The sequence below is a fragment of the Pteropus vampyrus genome, unplaced genomic scaffold, assembly GCF_000151845.1.
Source record: "Pteropus vampyrus isolate Shadow unplaced genomic scaffold, Pvam_2.0 Scaffold28, whole genome shotgun sequence".
Taxonomy (NCBI): Eukaryota; Metazoa; Chordata; class Mammalia; order Chiroptera; family Pteropodidae; genus Pteropus; species Pteropus vampyrus.
This window is the reverse complement of record NW_011888809.1, coordinates 20,967-34,986: the sequence shown is the minus strand read 5'-3', so window position 1 is coordinate 34,986 and position 14,020 is coordinate 20,967. Positions and strand designations below refer to the sequence as shown.

The 14,020-nt window shown below is 48.2% G+C and overlaps 2 protein-coding genes across 6 annotated transcripts; one reads left to right on the top strand and one right to left on the bottom strand.

The window, feature by feature from the left end:
* Positions 1-3,549: 3,549 nt before the first annotated feature.
* Positions 3,550-8,148, bottom strand: EIF2B4 (eukaryotic translation initiation factor 2B subunit delta). 4 transcript variants are annotated; one of them, XM_011356475.2, is made up of 13 exons: positions 8,010-8,148; positions 7,585-7,628; positions 7,111-7,246; positions 6,708-6,911; positions 6,369-6,451; positions 6,039-6,130; positions 5,689-5,803; positions 5,415-5,491; positions 5,154-5,256; positions 4,763-4,890; positions 4,464-4,641; positions 3,902-4,082; positions 3,550-3,782 (listed from the first exon to the last, which is right to left on the bottom strand). In XM_011356475.2, exons 1-13 carry the CDS (start codon positions 8,038-8,040, stop codon positions 3,583-3,585), a joined length of 1,572 nt encoding a protein of 523 aa, XP_011354777.1. In that variant the 5' UTR covers positions 8,041-8,148; the 3' UTR covers positions 3,550-3,582. The 4 variants fall into 4 exon arrangements, with proteins under 4 accessions (XP_011354777.1, XP_011354776.1, XP_011354778.1 ...); XM_011356474.2 differs by having other exon boundaries at positions 6,708-6,914; positions 8,010-8,147; XM_011356476.2 differs by lacking the exon at positions 8,010-8,148 and having other exon boundaries at positions 7,585-7,789.
* A 67-nt stretch (positions 8,149-8,215) lies between these two features.
* On the top strand, positions 8,216-14,020 carry SNX17 (sorting nexin 17). Of its 2 annotated transcripts, XM_011356472.2 has the most exons (15): positions 8,216-8,500; positions 8,965-9,039; positions 10,096-10,213; positions 10,714-10,778; positions 11,052-11,162; positions 11,260-11,350; positions 11,501-11,588; positions 11,825-11,894; positions 12,183-12,275; positions 12,364-12,567; positions 12,705-12,830; positions 12,995-13,072; positions 13,221-13,295; positions 13,380-13,421; positions 13,517-14,020. In XM_011356472.2, exons 1-15 carry the CDS (start codon positions 8,438-8,440, stop codon positions 13,628-13,630), a joined length of 1,413 nt encoding a protein of 470 aa, XP_011354774.1. In that variant the 5' UTR covers positions 8,216-8,437; the 3' UTR covers positions 13,631-14,020. The 2 variants fall into 2 exon arrangements, with proteins under 2 accessions (XP_011354774.1, XP_023384277.1); XM_023528509.1 differs by having other exon boundaries at positions 8,266-8,500; positions 13,221-13,421.

Here is a 14,020-nt window from a genome sequence, read left to right as displayed (position 1 = left end):
CAAGTTTGGCGCCCTTTGAGCCTAAGATGGAGGCTGGGAGACAAAGGCATCCTTGCTGGGGGCGACCAAAGGACAACTCTGGCCTCTGCTGCGCAGGGGCACCCCCCCCCCCCCCCCCCCCCCCCCCCCCCCCCCCCACCGCCCCGTCCCCCCACAGACACACTAGTGAAGTCAAGGATGGACGCGACATGGAAACACAATGAAAGTGGATTTGGGGAAAGGACAGGATAGAGAAAGAGCAGGAGTAGAAAAACCTGGTATGGGGACACTGCACTCGAGTAACACTAGAGCTCGGACCCTAGCCTTGGTCATAGGCTTTGCCCCACTTCCTCACTGGGAGGTGGGATACGAGAGAATAAATTTCTACCCTTTCCTGAAGCATTTAAAGCCATATAAATTTCACATGTCTCCACAAATCTAGTGGGAGTGTCCAGGATGTATGAATGATGAACTGGAAGGGGTGCAGTAAACCCTTTTTCTTCCCAAATAAGCTCACTCATTAAATTCCTTCGTTTACACAAAACATTTAAGAAAAGCATGGGAAGAGCTAGCTAGGATTTCTAAGCTGGAATAAAGAGACTCCCATCTCTGCCCGCCCCCCCACCGCCCCCGCGCTCCCCTTTAGTGACCTAAAAACAAGTTAAGGCTGTGCTGTGGTTTAGGAACAACTCCTTTGTGAGAGCGCAAAATTGAGGCTTCGGTTCCCCAATACATCATATCTTAAATGCCCGTCTGATGGACAGCTCTCACTTTCAAACATTTACTTCTGTTATGAAAAGAACTGTCTCCTCTCCATTCCTGTTGCCTCAGATTAGGCTATCTTGAACTATTGCAAAATCTTTTTATATTAATAATTGTATTTATTTTTGTAATAAGACATTCACGTGGCTCAAAATTCAAGATAAGGGTGTAAAGTGAAGACTCTCTTCCACCTGTCTCCAGCCTCCCAGACCACATGTACACGAGCAGTGTCTCCTGTTACAGGTCCAAGATATTTTATGTATTTATATGCATATGCAAATATATCTTTCCTCCTTTTATTTCAAACAGCAATTACACACATCTTGCACTTTGCTTTTCACTGAGTATACCTTGGAGACTGTTCCATTTCTGTACATAAAAACTTCATTCTTTGTTATGACTGCTTAATATTTAATTATTTTAATGTAATATAACTTAGTCTCTTATTAATATTAATGGGTATTTAGGTGGTTTCCAGTCTTTTGCAATTATAAACAGTGCTGCTGTAAATAACGTTGCATACAAGTTACTTCAAATGTGCAACTATAAGTGTAGCATAAATTCCTAGAAGCAGGATTACTGGACCAAAGTTTAGGTGCATTTGTAATTTTGATAGGCAATATAAACATTTAGCACAGGTTTTTGTGTCAACATGTCTTCACACTTCAAGTGTTAACTGTTAGTTATAGTATCTGTACATAACACCACATCACAGATTTTTTCCTACTTAACTCATAGTGATGAAGACACCCCTGGTGTTTAAGTGTCCAGTAATTGCCCAGGAAGGGGCTATGAGTTTTGGAAATCCAACAAAAGCGAACTATATGGTTCCTGCCATCAGGAATTTATCATCTATTGGGGAAGCAATGTTCAAGTAACACTGAAACAAGACAACACTGCATCAATCTTTTAACTGATCTGTTTCTCGCTTCTAATCTCTACCAGTTAACTTTCTAATGCAAAGAGGTGACCCGGTTGAACCTCTGCTTAATTTTGATGACTGAGCGGTATGTTCAATATATAAAAACTACAAAATCATAATCTTTTTAAAAAGAGAATAAGCCAAAAAATCAACTAGTCATTGTATACCATTGGAAGTAATTGGTGATCAAGTCCTGACAAATGGCAAATAAAGGTAATAATTAAGTATCCTGCCTTTCCAGTGTGAACTGTAATTCAGAATGATAGCTGATGAGAGGGAGTTCTTTAGAAATGACTATCAGCTTGTAAAAGTGGAAAGAATGATAGAATTAGGAGGGAAAAATCACCATTTTACATCATCTCCTAATGACAATCTAGGCAACAATCACCAGTGGACAAAACCACTAAATGAAAACTTGTTGGGAAACTAAAGCATCTGGACCCACCTAACACTGAAAATGGAACAAGCAACCAATATTTGTCTCCTGATGTGAGGCAGTTTGAAACAGTCAAACTGATTTCTCAAGTCAATGTCATGAGAAAAAAGGAGAGGGGAAGACTGATTTTGATTACAAGAAATTTAAAACAATAACCAATGTGTGGATTTGTTTGGATCCTGATTCAAGCAAACCAACTATAAAAAACCATTTTTGAGACAAGGAATTGATTATGGACTGGACAATGTAATAAATAATAATATGGTAAATTTCCCTGTCTTTTAGAGATTCATACTCAAGTTTGTAGGAGTGAAATGATATAATGTCAGATATTTGCTCTAAGTAACTTCGGTAAGGAAAAAATGGGAAACAAAAGCAAATGTGGCAAATCTGGACAATTATTGCATCTGGTGCTGTGGATTCTTTGTATATTGTTTACTTCCTGTGCTGCTTGAAATTTTTCAATAAAACACACACACATGCACTAAATGGACTCTCCATTTTTTTAGGCTAACCACAATGGTTAGACTCTTACTCTTGCCCCAACCCAACCTACCTTTGCAGCTTTATCACTCACTGTCCACATAAGCCTTGGTTCTGGCCTCACTGTTCATTTTAAGGCCTATTCTGTCTTTGTGTCCAAGTTATTTCCTCTGGTGATCTGCCTTCCCCTTCTTTTGCAACTGGGAAACTTATCTGTCAAGAACTAGGTCAGATGTTACCTGTGAAGTCTTCTCCAACCTTATTAGATCTCTTGGCATCAAACTTGGTTGCCGTTCATAGGAACTCCGTTCATGAGAATAGTAGAATCTATCCTATACTGTAGATATTGTCTGTCTTCATTCATCATGATGAGTGTTCCTTAATGGCAAATCGCATAAAAGTTAAGGGCACAGTCTCTGGTTTCAGAATGCCTGAGATCACATGCTGGTTTAGTTACTGACTGTGTTATCCAGGGCAAGTAACTTAACTTCTCTGTGCCTTAGCTGTGTTGCCTTGGCAAATAAAAACTTCTTTATGCCTCAGTTTTCTCATCTCTAAAATCTCACCATAGAACTGGATTAATCCTAAACAGATAAGAAAGGGATTAGAACCATTCGACACACAATACTCAATACTAAGGACACCAATTAATTATTACTAATATATAATTATTTGATATAAATGTTACTATATTAATTCCTAACACTAAAGCTAGGGTTCTTATTTGTCCTTATATTCCTCCCATAACTAGCTCAGTGTCTGACACACAGATGCTCAATAAATGGTTGATGACTTGGGATAGATTTTGGTCTTCCGTACTAACCTGCACTTTGGCCCCAAAGCACTAGCATGGAGCTAGTCACCTAAGAGAGTCTCCATAAAGGTCTGAGGTGGGCAACAAGTGCTGAGAGGGGTTGAGAAGTCTGGACCCCTAAGTGATGATGATGCTAAAAGAGACAAAGGCAGCTGAGCGTAGGGAATACATCTTTTATTGACCTACTCACTGGTCACTACTCTTGACTCGTAAGACAACAGGTACAGAACTACATGGGATCATCCCCAGCTCTGTGATCACCAGGTCCACGAGCTCTGGGGGAGTCACATCATAGACCAGATTTAACAACCGTAGGGATGGGTGGTTTTGCCAGTTAGCCAGAGCCACATGTTCTCCTCGCTCACAAAGAAGGTCATCAGGGTCATCTGCAATGGGAGGGGTATTCGTTTACATCCTTTCAGAAAACAAGTTGTTCAACCTCCCCTCTCCCCAAATTTTCTCAGGTCCCTGGAATCTTCTCTTCTGCCTTCCTGGGCCTCCTTACCTAGCTCATTAGAGACAAAGGCATCAGTCTGCACACGCTCACAGAACTTGTATGTTTCACAGCAGACTAGCACTGGCACATTATGGGCTCGTGCCACTAGGGCCAGCTGTGCTGTCCCTACCCGTGACATCACGGACCCATTGGCCAGGAGTGCGTGAGCTCCCAATAGCACCTTAGAAACCTATTTTGGAGAGTAGAGAAGGGAAAAAATGTCATGTGATCAATGCAGAAAGAGGTTCCCCACTCCTGCCCAGGACAACAATATTAAGACAACGAATAACAAATGTTGGAAAACACCTGACCAAAATGACCTACCGCACCTCCCGCAGAAAAACTAAACTCTGAAGGTACTTTTGTCTTGTTCCCTCTTGGTGGTTGCTAGTTTAATATGTTCCTCAATAGCTAGACTACTATAACATGCTGTAGATGTTTTCCCCATCAAATATAAACAGGGCTATACAATTCTAATCTTTCTAAATAATTGTAACCCTTGGAAGGTGGCATTGTCTATACTGGTAAACCTTTTTACTCCAACTTTGAAGTCCCTTTCTTCTGCCCTCACCTCTGGGAGCACATAAGAGGCTGCAGGAATCAGCAGGTAGGAGGCAGGGACCCCAGCACGGACCAGAGAACGTAGCATGTGCCTTCCCTCCAGCCGTGGCCTGCTGTCCACCACTACCACCCGAAATCGCCGGCCCTCAACCCAAGCCTCCTGAAGAATTCGTGAAACCAGAGATGAGCTGGAGTGAATAGAGAGGATTGTTATAATGTCACTAACTCCTAAAGGGCAAAGGGGTCGTCCCTTCTTCAGATCATTTCAACTCCCCCACCATTTACTCAGTCATAACGTCTGGACCATACCATCCATATACCAGGATCACATCTCCATTACTGATCTTCTTATAAGCAAAGCGTGAAATTGCCTGAGCTGCCAGCACAATCTTCTCTTTTACATAGCGATCAATGGCCGATCGAAGTTCTGACTTGGCCTAAATGCAGTAAGATTCACAGGGAACAAGAAATGAACACATTTCTTCCTCTGATGATCGTGCCAGATATTTGAATATGTGTATAATGATGGGCTCAAGGGGGACCTAATGGGGACCCAAATTTGGCACAAGTCAGACAACCCAACCACTTCCTTAACCCTTGATCAGGGCAGAATGGCCGAGCTGCCCCTCCTAGGAGTCCTGAACATGTTTCTCAGCTCTGTCCCCAGGTGCATGCCTTGCTCATTCCTCATACTCATCACCTCCTCTTCCCGCTTGGAGCTGCTCACACCCGTGATTTCCTTGTTAAGGAACTTGATGGCGTTGCACATGCTCGCCGACAGGGGACGGCACTGAGTCAGGAAGCTAAAACAACATTTGTGTGACTCTTAACTTATAAAGCTTCCATATTTAAAAAATACTTTAAAAAAAGACAAAATAGAAAAATGAAAAAAGAGAAGAAAAAAAGAATACAAGAAAAGAACTAGGTGAGCTGGGAGTGGACTTGTAGTGGCTGTCCTTACCTGAAGTAGGGCTTTAGTTTATTCACTAGGTCCCTTGAGAGTTCCTCATTGGGTGGTGTTGTGTAATCCTGAATCACCTATAGTATACACAAGTTGATCAGTAAAATGTCCCCTAATAAAGGTCTCTGAAAGGGGGATTGGGTAAGCTTCACAGAGGAAGTGCTCTAAAGGTGGAGTCGTCTCCTCTTTCCCCCAGATTAATTTAGGTTATAAAAGCTAAGGTAGTGTTGGAGAAGGTGGGGGTGGATTATAAGAGGGAACAGGTGGGACATACCTGCTGCAAGGCATGAAGCAGGGCAATACACCGGGCATTGGAGCCACTGACCAGGCCCTGGGAGTACTGCAGGCCGAGTCGCACCATGGCTGGGTGGATCACAGAGGATGGGATGCTGATGGGATGGCGGTGTCACACACTTTGCAAGGGAGCTTGAGCACCTACTGCCCACCTGCCCCTGATAAAAAGGAACTTCCTTCACTAGCACAAACACCCCCATTTTCTCTGGAGTTTTGCCTTGTGTTCACACTTCTTTCCATAGATCCAATCTTACATTTCCAGTCACTTTCACTACAGAATTACTAAAACCCCTCAGGTGTAAAAGTTATGACAATTTCGTAAGATCCTACCTCATATACTGGGTCAAAGAGTTTTGTCTGCTGTACTGGGGTAGGTGGGAGAAGAGACTGACTTTAGATCCATAATCTTTGCGTGTAGGAACCTTGAAAAAACAGGAGAACAGGACCAATGTCCAGAGTTTAAAATATGGGATGAATGTGCTCGCTTCAGCAGCACATACACTAAAACATGGGATGAAACTGGAAAGGAAGTAAACAATGAAACTACTTAAACCTAAACACCTGGCCTTCTCCAGGGTCTCATTTTTCCCCAAGCACCTTTCCTCCCTCTATCCCATCTCCCTAGGCTCTTTCTGGCCACAAACCAAACGCACTTCCTACCTGTTGTCGCTCTGGTTTTTTAGTAAGCCGCCTCAGAAGTGTGGAGTCATCAACCTGCATGTGCTCAGGAAGACGCTTCACTCCTAGAAGATAACGATCACGTTTTCAAGACTTTGTAGGTGATGTTGGAAAATACGTTTTTATGGCATAGAAGACATCAAGAAAAACTGGACAGAGGGAGGAGAAAAAAAAAAAAGAGAAGAAATAGGGGTAGGATGAGGTTGAGGGGAGAATTCTGGACTCTGGAAACCAAGAATGGGAGAGCTGTTTTACTATGGAAAAGCCTGAGCTAACACAAGAATTAGAATCAACAGAGATCTTGAAGTGAAAGGAAGATACCTGAGGGGGTTTCTCCAGCTGTGCTGGGGCAGGCCTGAGGAGGTGTTCCTCCTTGTTCGCCTTTTCTTGCCTGTTTCAGGGCCCGCTCTGCCTCCTGCTTGGCCCGCCGCTCAGCGCGAAGTTCAGCTTTACTCCGACCAGCTGGAACTTTCTCCCAAGCAGTGCCCAAATGACTGCTGGATCCTGGCAGTTCTTTGGTTGGCCCTACTAAAGGTAGAAAGAAAAGATGCCCAACCCTCAAGAAGGTAATATTTATGCCTGCACCAAAGCTTCTCTCCCCGTTTATCTAAATGTTCTCGCTCTTTTCTTGCTCAAACCAACTTTGTCCTGTTTCCCTCTCTTCTCTGCCACACATCGCTCTCCCAGCTCCACACCCTGGCCCTTTATAAAAGGCACCCTGCACCTTGACTTTGGGCTGCAGATACAGGAGAACCAGTTTCTGGTTCTGCCCCCTTTTCCTCCTTCCGTTTCTTCTTCTGCTGTTTCTTTTCCTTCCGCAGCTGCAGCTTCTCTTCTTGGGTCATCTCCCTCCCCGCTGCCTGAAACACACAGAATACTGCTCTTCCCCAACAATCCCAAAGGTGAATAAATAAAATAGCTACGTATGTCCACAAAGTATTCTCACAAGAATTCCCACAAGATAAAGTCCCTAATCCTCCCTCTCACCAGCTACCCCATTACAAGTTTACATCCCACAGGGATCGAAGCTTCTCTTCCAGGGTCAGGGTCACATACCGTTAGGGCGGAAAGAATTCTAAAATCTCCTAGCTTTACCGAGAAATAAAGTGAGACAGGGATGGAGGCTGGGGCGAAATGAAGTTGACATGGCCTCCTGCATAGCGCTTGACAGGCGTCTTGGGAGGGTACACTCACTTACCCCAGGCCGGGGAGAGAGCTCCGCCTTCATCCCGGATCCCGAGTCTGCATCAGAAAACAGGGCACAAAGTGAGCCAGAGAGGCTCCGGGAGGGTTTGGGGGTACACGTACAAGGCGCAGCTGGCTGCTGGGTGGGCATGACCACGACTCCGCGGCCAGGCTAGAGGCGAGCCAAGGATCCGCGTGGGGACGCAGTGCACGGCAGGATCAAAGGGCAGGCGGGGGAGGGAGAAAGGAGGAGCACCCACCCTTCTCATGGGAACCAGCCGGTGCGCGACTCCCGGCTGCGCCCGAGGCAGTGCGGCCCAGCGTCCGGCGTGGCGCGGGAACTTAACCACAGTGCCCAGAGGGGCTCAGGGCCCAGCGGCAGCTGTCCGGCACCCGTCGGCTCACGTACCTGTTGGAGCGCCCCAGCCCTTCACTTACCCTTGCGAACAGCCACAGCCACGGCAGCCATCACCCTCGGTCCTCCGTTCCGCCCGCCGCGGTCACAGAGACTACAGCGCCACCTGGGCGGACACTCGCGGCGCGCAGCCCCAAGCCGACTACAATCTCCGACATGCACTGGGACTCCACCCTGGGCTACGGGTGGCGATGAGGGCCATGTTCCGTCTGCCAGTCGCTGCGGGTTCCTCCTGCCCTTTAGACTACAGTTCCCAGTATGCTGGCGATGCTGGGCCCCAAAGCGTAGGTCCCACCGCCCTTCCCACATCCGATCTCAGCTACTCCCCCGCCCCTACCCCCCGCAAAATGGCGAGTGAAGCTGCGGGGACGTGCTGAGCAACGGAGGCGAGCGTGCAAACCCTCTGCGGCCCCCACAGTCCGGACCCCGGCCGGACTCTGCCGCAAGGAACATGCACTTTTCCATTCCTGAAACCGAGTCCCGCAGCGGGGACAGCGGCGGCTCCGCCTACGTGGTGAGGAGCGGCCGGAGCCGGGCCGGGCTGGGGCGGGGATAACGGGCCGGAGCCCTTTCCGAGCGGCTTCCGAGGCCAGGCCGCCACCCTTCGGGCCTGGCCGCAGTCTGCCGACTCCCGACGGCCTTGCTGGGAGCTTCTATCGCATCTCACAGTCGTCCAGAGGTCGCCCCAGCTCCTGTAGGTTCTTTGTTCAGCCGCGTCGCCTACCCCTGCTGGGCCGCGGCTGCTCTGGTGGGCGTTACTGGCCTGTCGGGGAGGGAGACTGCGACACACCAGCGCCGGAGTTTCCCGGAGGGTCCTTCTGCTTTGGGACCTGGCCCTGGGGAAACAGACTGAGAAACCCTTGAAAGGTCTTGGCGCGTTACTCAGGCGGAGCTGTGCCAGGCGACTTATGCTCAGGGTTCTCTAAGGGGTCGTCCGGATCACGATCCTAAAACGCTTGCCTACTTTTGTGTTCTCAGGCCTATAACATTCACGTGAATGGAGTCCTACACTGTCGGGTGCGCTACAGTCAGCTCCTGGGGTTGCACGAGCAGGTGGGACTAGCACCCCTGCCTTGAGGCAGCTTCAAGCCCTTCTCTACGAGGCATCAAGATATCTGTTTTCCCTCTCGCTTTCCTGTATGCCGTAGTTCCCCTTTAATCACTGCCACAGGGGAGGATCTGACACCTTATCTTATCGTTCGACATTTCCGAGGACTCCCTAAGAAGCTTAATGTCTGTCCTCTAACTTCCCCTCCCTGTACTCATATCTTCCTTCCTGCTTCCTCTGTCTCCTGGCTTACTTCAGCGACTGCCTGTGCAAGGAAAAAGCGACCTCCCTTCCCGCCTTTGCACTGCCAAAGCACATTCCTTCTGTCATCTGAGCTGCAACTTGAAATTTTTTTTCCTGCTCATACAAACCATTAACCTATTTCCTTCTGTGTTCTTTGGCTCATTTCAGTGTGTGTAGCTGTTCTGGTTATCCTTATGTATCTGTGATTCAATGTTTCTCTGTTCTCACCAGTGTGAACTCTTTTTGTAACTCAGTTCAGAGTCCAGGTTCTACTGATAACTAGTTGTGCAACCCTGAGCAAGTTACTAATTTCTTTGAGCCTCTCAGTTTCTACAACTGAAAAATGGATTTGTTGATCTGTAAAGTCCCTATACATCCCAAGATGCTTTGTGGACATACTCAGCTATTATTTAACTATTTGTACACTTAAATTTTCCTTATAAAGCTCTTTGCCTCCTATGAGGGTTCAGTGAACAGTCTTGGTAGATAGTCAAGGGGCTCCCTAGGCCCGGGCTCCATATCAAGCCTCCCCACACTGTGAAGGAGCTGACTTGTACACAGTAAAATAGGAAAGAAATTATATCTAGGCGAGAAGAACGAATACTTAGAATACTAAGTATTTGGAACGAATACTTAGAATACTAAGAATTTCTTAGAATACTACTTCTGCCAAAGGAGTTGCTTCCCAGATGACCAGCATAGACTGGGGAGCAGGAACTGAGGGAAGGGCAGGGGAGCCCAAAAGGACATGTGAGTGTGGATTGCCTATTCTCAATTGCTATGTTTATGTGAAGGGTTGTATCTCTTTCTCTAAATAGCTTCGGAAGGAGTATGGGGCCAATGTGCTTCCTGCATTTCCCCCAAAGAAGCTTTTCTCTCTGACACCTGCTGAGGTAGAACAGAGGAGAGAACAGTTAGAGAAGTACATGCAAGCTGGTGAGTGGTTGGAGGGAACTTTAGGCTGGCGGTGTTGAGGACTATGGGGAGAGACTAGACAGCTGGTTCTGTAGAAGGTCCTAAATTCTAGACCTGGGAAGCCTCTTGTTTGATCTGCTATTTAATTAGCAAAAGCAAGCAGCATGCAAGGATGCTTTAGATACTAGCAAAGCAATTTGGGCACTAATGTCTGAGAAATACTAGTATACTAAATAGTCTTAAAGTGATTTAGATTTAGATCTGTGGAGAGAACTTAATTTGTATCTGATGGGCTTTTGATTGACATCATTGTTATTTCCTTAGTTCTGTAGACTGGACTCAACTAGATGGCAGCCAAGGGTGGGGCAGGTGAAGAATTTATGCAAACAGTGAGTGAGGTGAGGCCAGCTGGGGATATGACAGGCCACCATCAACCCAGGAAATGAGGTCTGGGAAGACCTACTGGGAGGAGCCAGGAAGGAGTCCTAAGTTACTGGAACATCATTCTCTTGTCCCCACAGTTCGGCAAGACCCATTGCTTGGGAGCAGTGAGACCTTCAATAGTTTCCTGCGTCGGGCGCAACAGGTAAGGCTTTGAGTGGGACCAAGGTTTAAGGGAAAGACCTTTCTGTAGGACATGTCATTATAATGAGGTAGCTACAGAGGAGTCATCCTGGTTTGTTTTTTATGGAATGGGGCTTTTGCTGAAATCAATGAAATCAGGGAAACCCAGTAATGAAGCAGCTGAGACTAGACACCAGAGGGACCTAGACATGGGGATGGGGATGGGTCTGAGCTGGATGCTGTACAAGGGTTAACAAAGTGAATGCCTTGCATTCTCATATATGCTCACAACCAGGAGACACAGCAGGTCCCCACAGAAGAGGTGTCCTTGGAAGTGCTGCTCAGCAATGGGCAGAAAGTTCTGGTCAGTGTGCTAACTTCAGATCAGACCGAAGATGTCCTGGAGGTGAGGTGCTTGTTCTGCACTGTACCCCAAGGTCCAGGGTTGGGGCAAGATTGGAATCAGCCAGTATGATGAAATGTACTTCTTTTCCTACCCTCAGGCTGTGGCTGCAAAGCTGGATCTTCCAGATGACTTGATTGGATACTTTAGCCTTTTTCTAGTTCGAGAAAAAGAGGATGGAGCCTTTTCCTGTAAGTTTCTCCATACTTTACTGTTTCTTTGTGCTTCTGGTAGTGAATTTGCCTCCCTGTCTCCCCCCAGAATGTGGCGTTTCCTTAGGGCTCCCCCTTGAGTCTCATGACATTTTCCTTTTTTTTTTTTTTTTTTTTTTAAACCCACAGTTGTACGGAAATTGCAAGAGTTCGAACTGCCTTATGTGTCTGTTACCAGTCTTCGGAGTCAAGAGTATAAGATTGTGCTAAGAAAGAGGTCAGGGCTGGGCTTGGAGGAGGGGGAGGGCTTATTGGGCCATGTATTGAGACAGAATAATCTGGACAAGACGGTAGCACTGGGTGTTTCTAGCAGGCCTTTCAAGCTGCCTCACCACCGCACCACCATTAGCCCAGTAGTTCCAGATTGCTCCTGTTTTGCCCCTGTTTTCCATTCTACCTCTTGCCTTACCCCAGCTTAGCCCCCTTACCCCTTTCCACCCCTTGGCCTCACAGTTATTGGGACTCTGCCTATGATGACGATGTCATGGAGAACCGGGTTGGCCTGAACCTGCTTTATGCTCAGGTGAGCTTGGAGCTGACTTAGAACCCTTCCCCCGAAAATGACTCTGGTGTCCTTCTCTGCCAAGAAAACTCTTTTCACGTCTTTTCTCCAAGTTCACGGGGAAGTTCTAGAATACTATCAGGGTACCTGGCACAACTTCTACAGTCCCTACTTTGTAAGCCGATTACGGTCTAGTACTCACTGCAAAGAGTGTGGGGCTAGGGGTCAGGCTGGACAGAGATAGCTGGACACTTTCCTTGGACCTCTGACAGGGGACTCCGAACTCCCCACCCCTTGTTTCCACTGTAGACAGTATCAGACATTGAGCGTGGGTGGATCCTGGTCACAAAGGAGCAGCACCGGCAGCTCAAATCTTTGCAAGAGAAGGTCTCCAAGAAGGAGGTAAGCCCTGCCCATCTTCCAGGGGCTGCTTTCTCTGAGCTGCCCTGCTTCCCCTCCTGACGCACCCCATGTGATGACTGGGTTTCAGTTCCTGCGGCTGGCCCAGACACTGCGGCACTATGGCTACTTGCGCTTCGATGCCTGTGTGGCTGACTTCCCAGAGAAGGACTGTCCTGTGGTGGTGAGCGCAGGCAACAGTGAGCTCAGCCTTCAGCTCCGCCTGCCTGGCCAGCAACTCCGAGAAGGCTCCTTCCGGGTCACCCGCATGCGGTGCTGGCGGGTCACCTCCTCTGTGAGTTGGGGTAGGAGGGGGAGGCCTTTAGGATGAGGGCCTGGCAAGCCTTGAGCTTCAGGAATGGTCTGCAGTGGGTCATGGAGGAAGGCAGCTTGGTCAGAATGAACTCAGCCTAATTCCCCTTCCTCTCCCAGGTGCCATTGCCCAGTGGAGGCACAAGCAGCCCAGGCCGGGGCCGGGGTGAGGTGCGCCTAGAACTGGCTTTCGAATACCTCATGAGCAAGGACCGGCTCCAGTGGGTCACCATCACCAGCCCCCAGGTGTGAGCCCACCCTCAGACCTCCTCTGGACCCCATTGCACCGCCTCTCTTAGATACCCAAGTCTAGGGTTTCCAGGACTCCATGTGAGTTGGAGCCCTTGTCTTAGGGATGCTGGGCTCAGGATGACAGCTCTAGTCAGGCTGAGCTCTCCTTTTGCCCTCAGGCTATCATGATGAGCATCTGCTTGCAGTCGATGGTAGATGAACTGATGGTGAAGAAATCTGGGGGCAGCATCAGGAAGGTAAGCAGCAGGTGTGGACCAGACAGTTTTGGTGGTTGTGCTCTCCCTGCCTCGTCCCAGGTGTGAGGCTTCCCCTGAGAAGGGAAGTGATGGAGATTCCACAGGGAGTGATTCTGTCCTTACCAGTGCCTTACATCTCCATCCGCAGATGCTGCGCAGGAGGGTGGGGGGCACCCTGAGACGCTCAGACAGCCAGCAAGCAGTGAAGTCCCCACCACTGCTTGTAAGTGTTACTCCTTATCAGTACCCCAGCTCTCCCCACCTCCCATCAGTGAGGTTTCTGACACCTGTGCCGCCTCTTCCCCAGGAGTCACCTGATGCCAGCCGGGAGTCCATGGTCAAACTCTCAGTGAGTTTCCCATGAGGGTTGGTTGGTGAGGTTGGTGTTTGGAGGGGGATCTTGGGAGGCTCAAGCCCTCTGACCCCACCCTGCCTTTGTTACAGAGCAAGCTGAGTGCTGTGAGCTTGCGAGGGATTGGCAGTCCCAGCACAGATGCCAGTGCCAGTGATGTCCACGGCAATTTCGCCTTTGAGGGCATTGGAGATGAGGATCTGTGATCTCCAGTTCTAGGACGTCTGCCCTCTACCCCAGAGGAGTGTTCAAAAACTTGCCCTATGCCTGTATCTCCCAAGCTGGGGGGTGTTTTCCTTCCCATCTTCCCCTTTTCTCTTCTTGGCCAGGGGCCTCTTAACCTACCTTCCCCTTCCTTTCCCCCTTGGCTAGCTGTACAAAGGATTATCCTCTTTTCAGAGCTGGCCCTCAATGCCAAACTAGCATTTAGTATTTTGCACAAAGTCCACGGGACCATGGCTACCTGCCTTGGGGAGGAACCACAGCTCCCTGCAGCTGCTTCTGGCTTCTTGGGCCATGGGCCAAGGGGATGGGCAGAGGTCTGTGTATGGTCTGGCCCAGCTTCCCATCATTAAACTCAGCCTGATTGCTGCCTA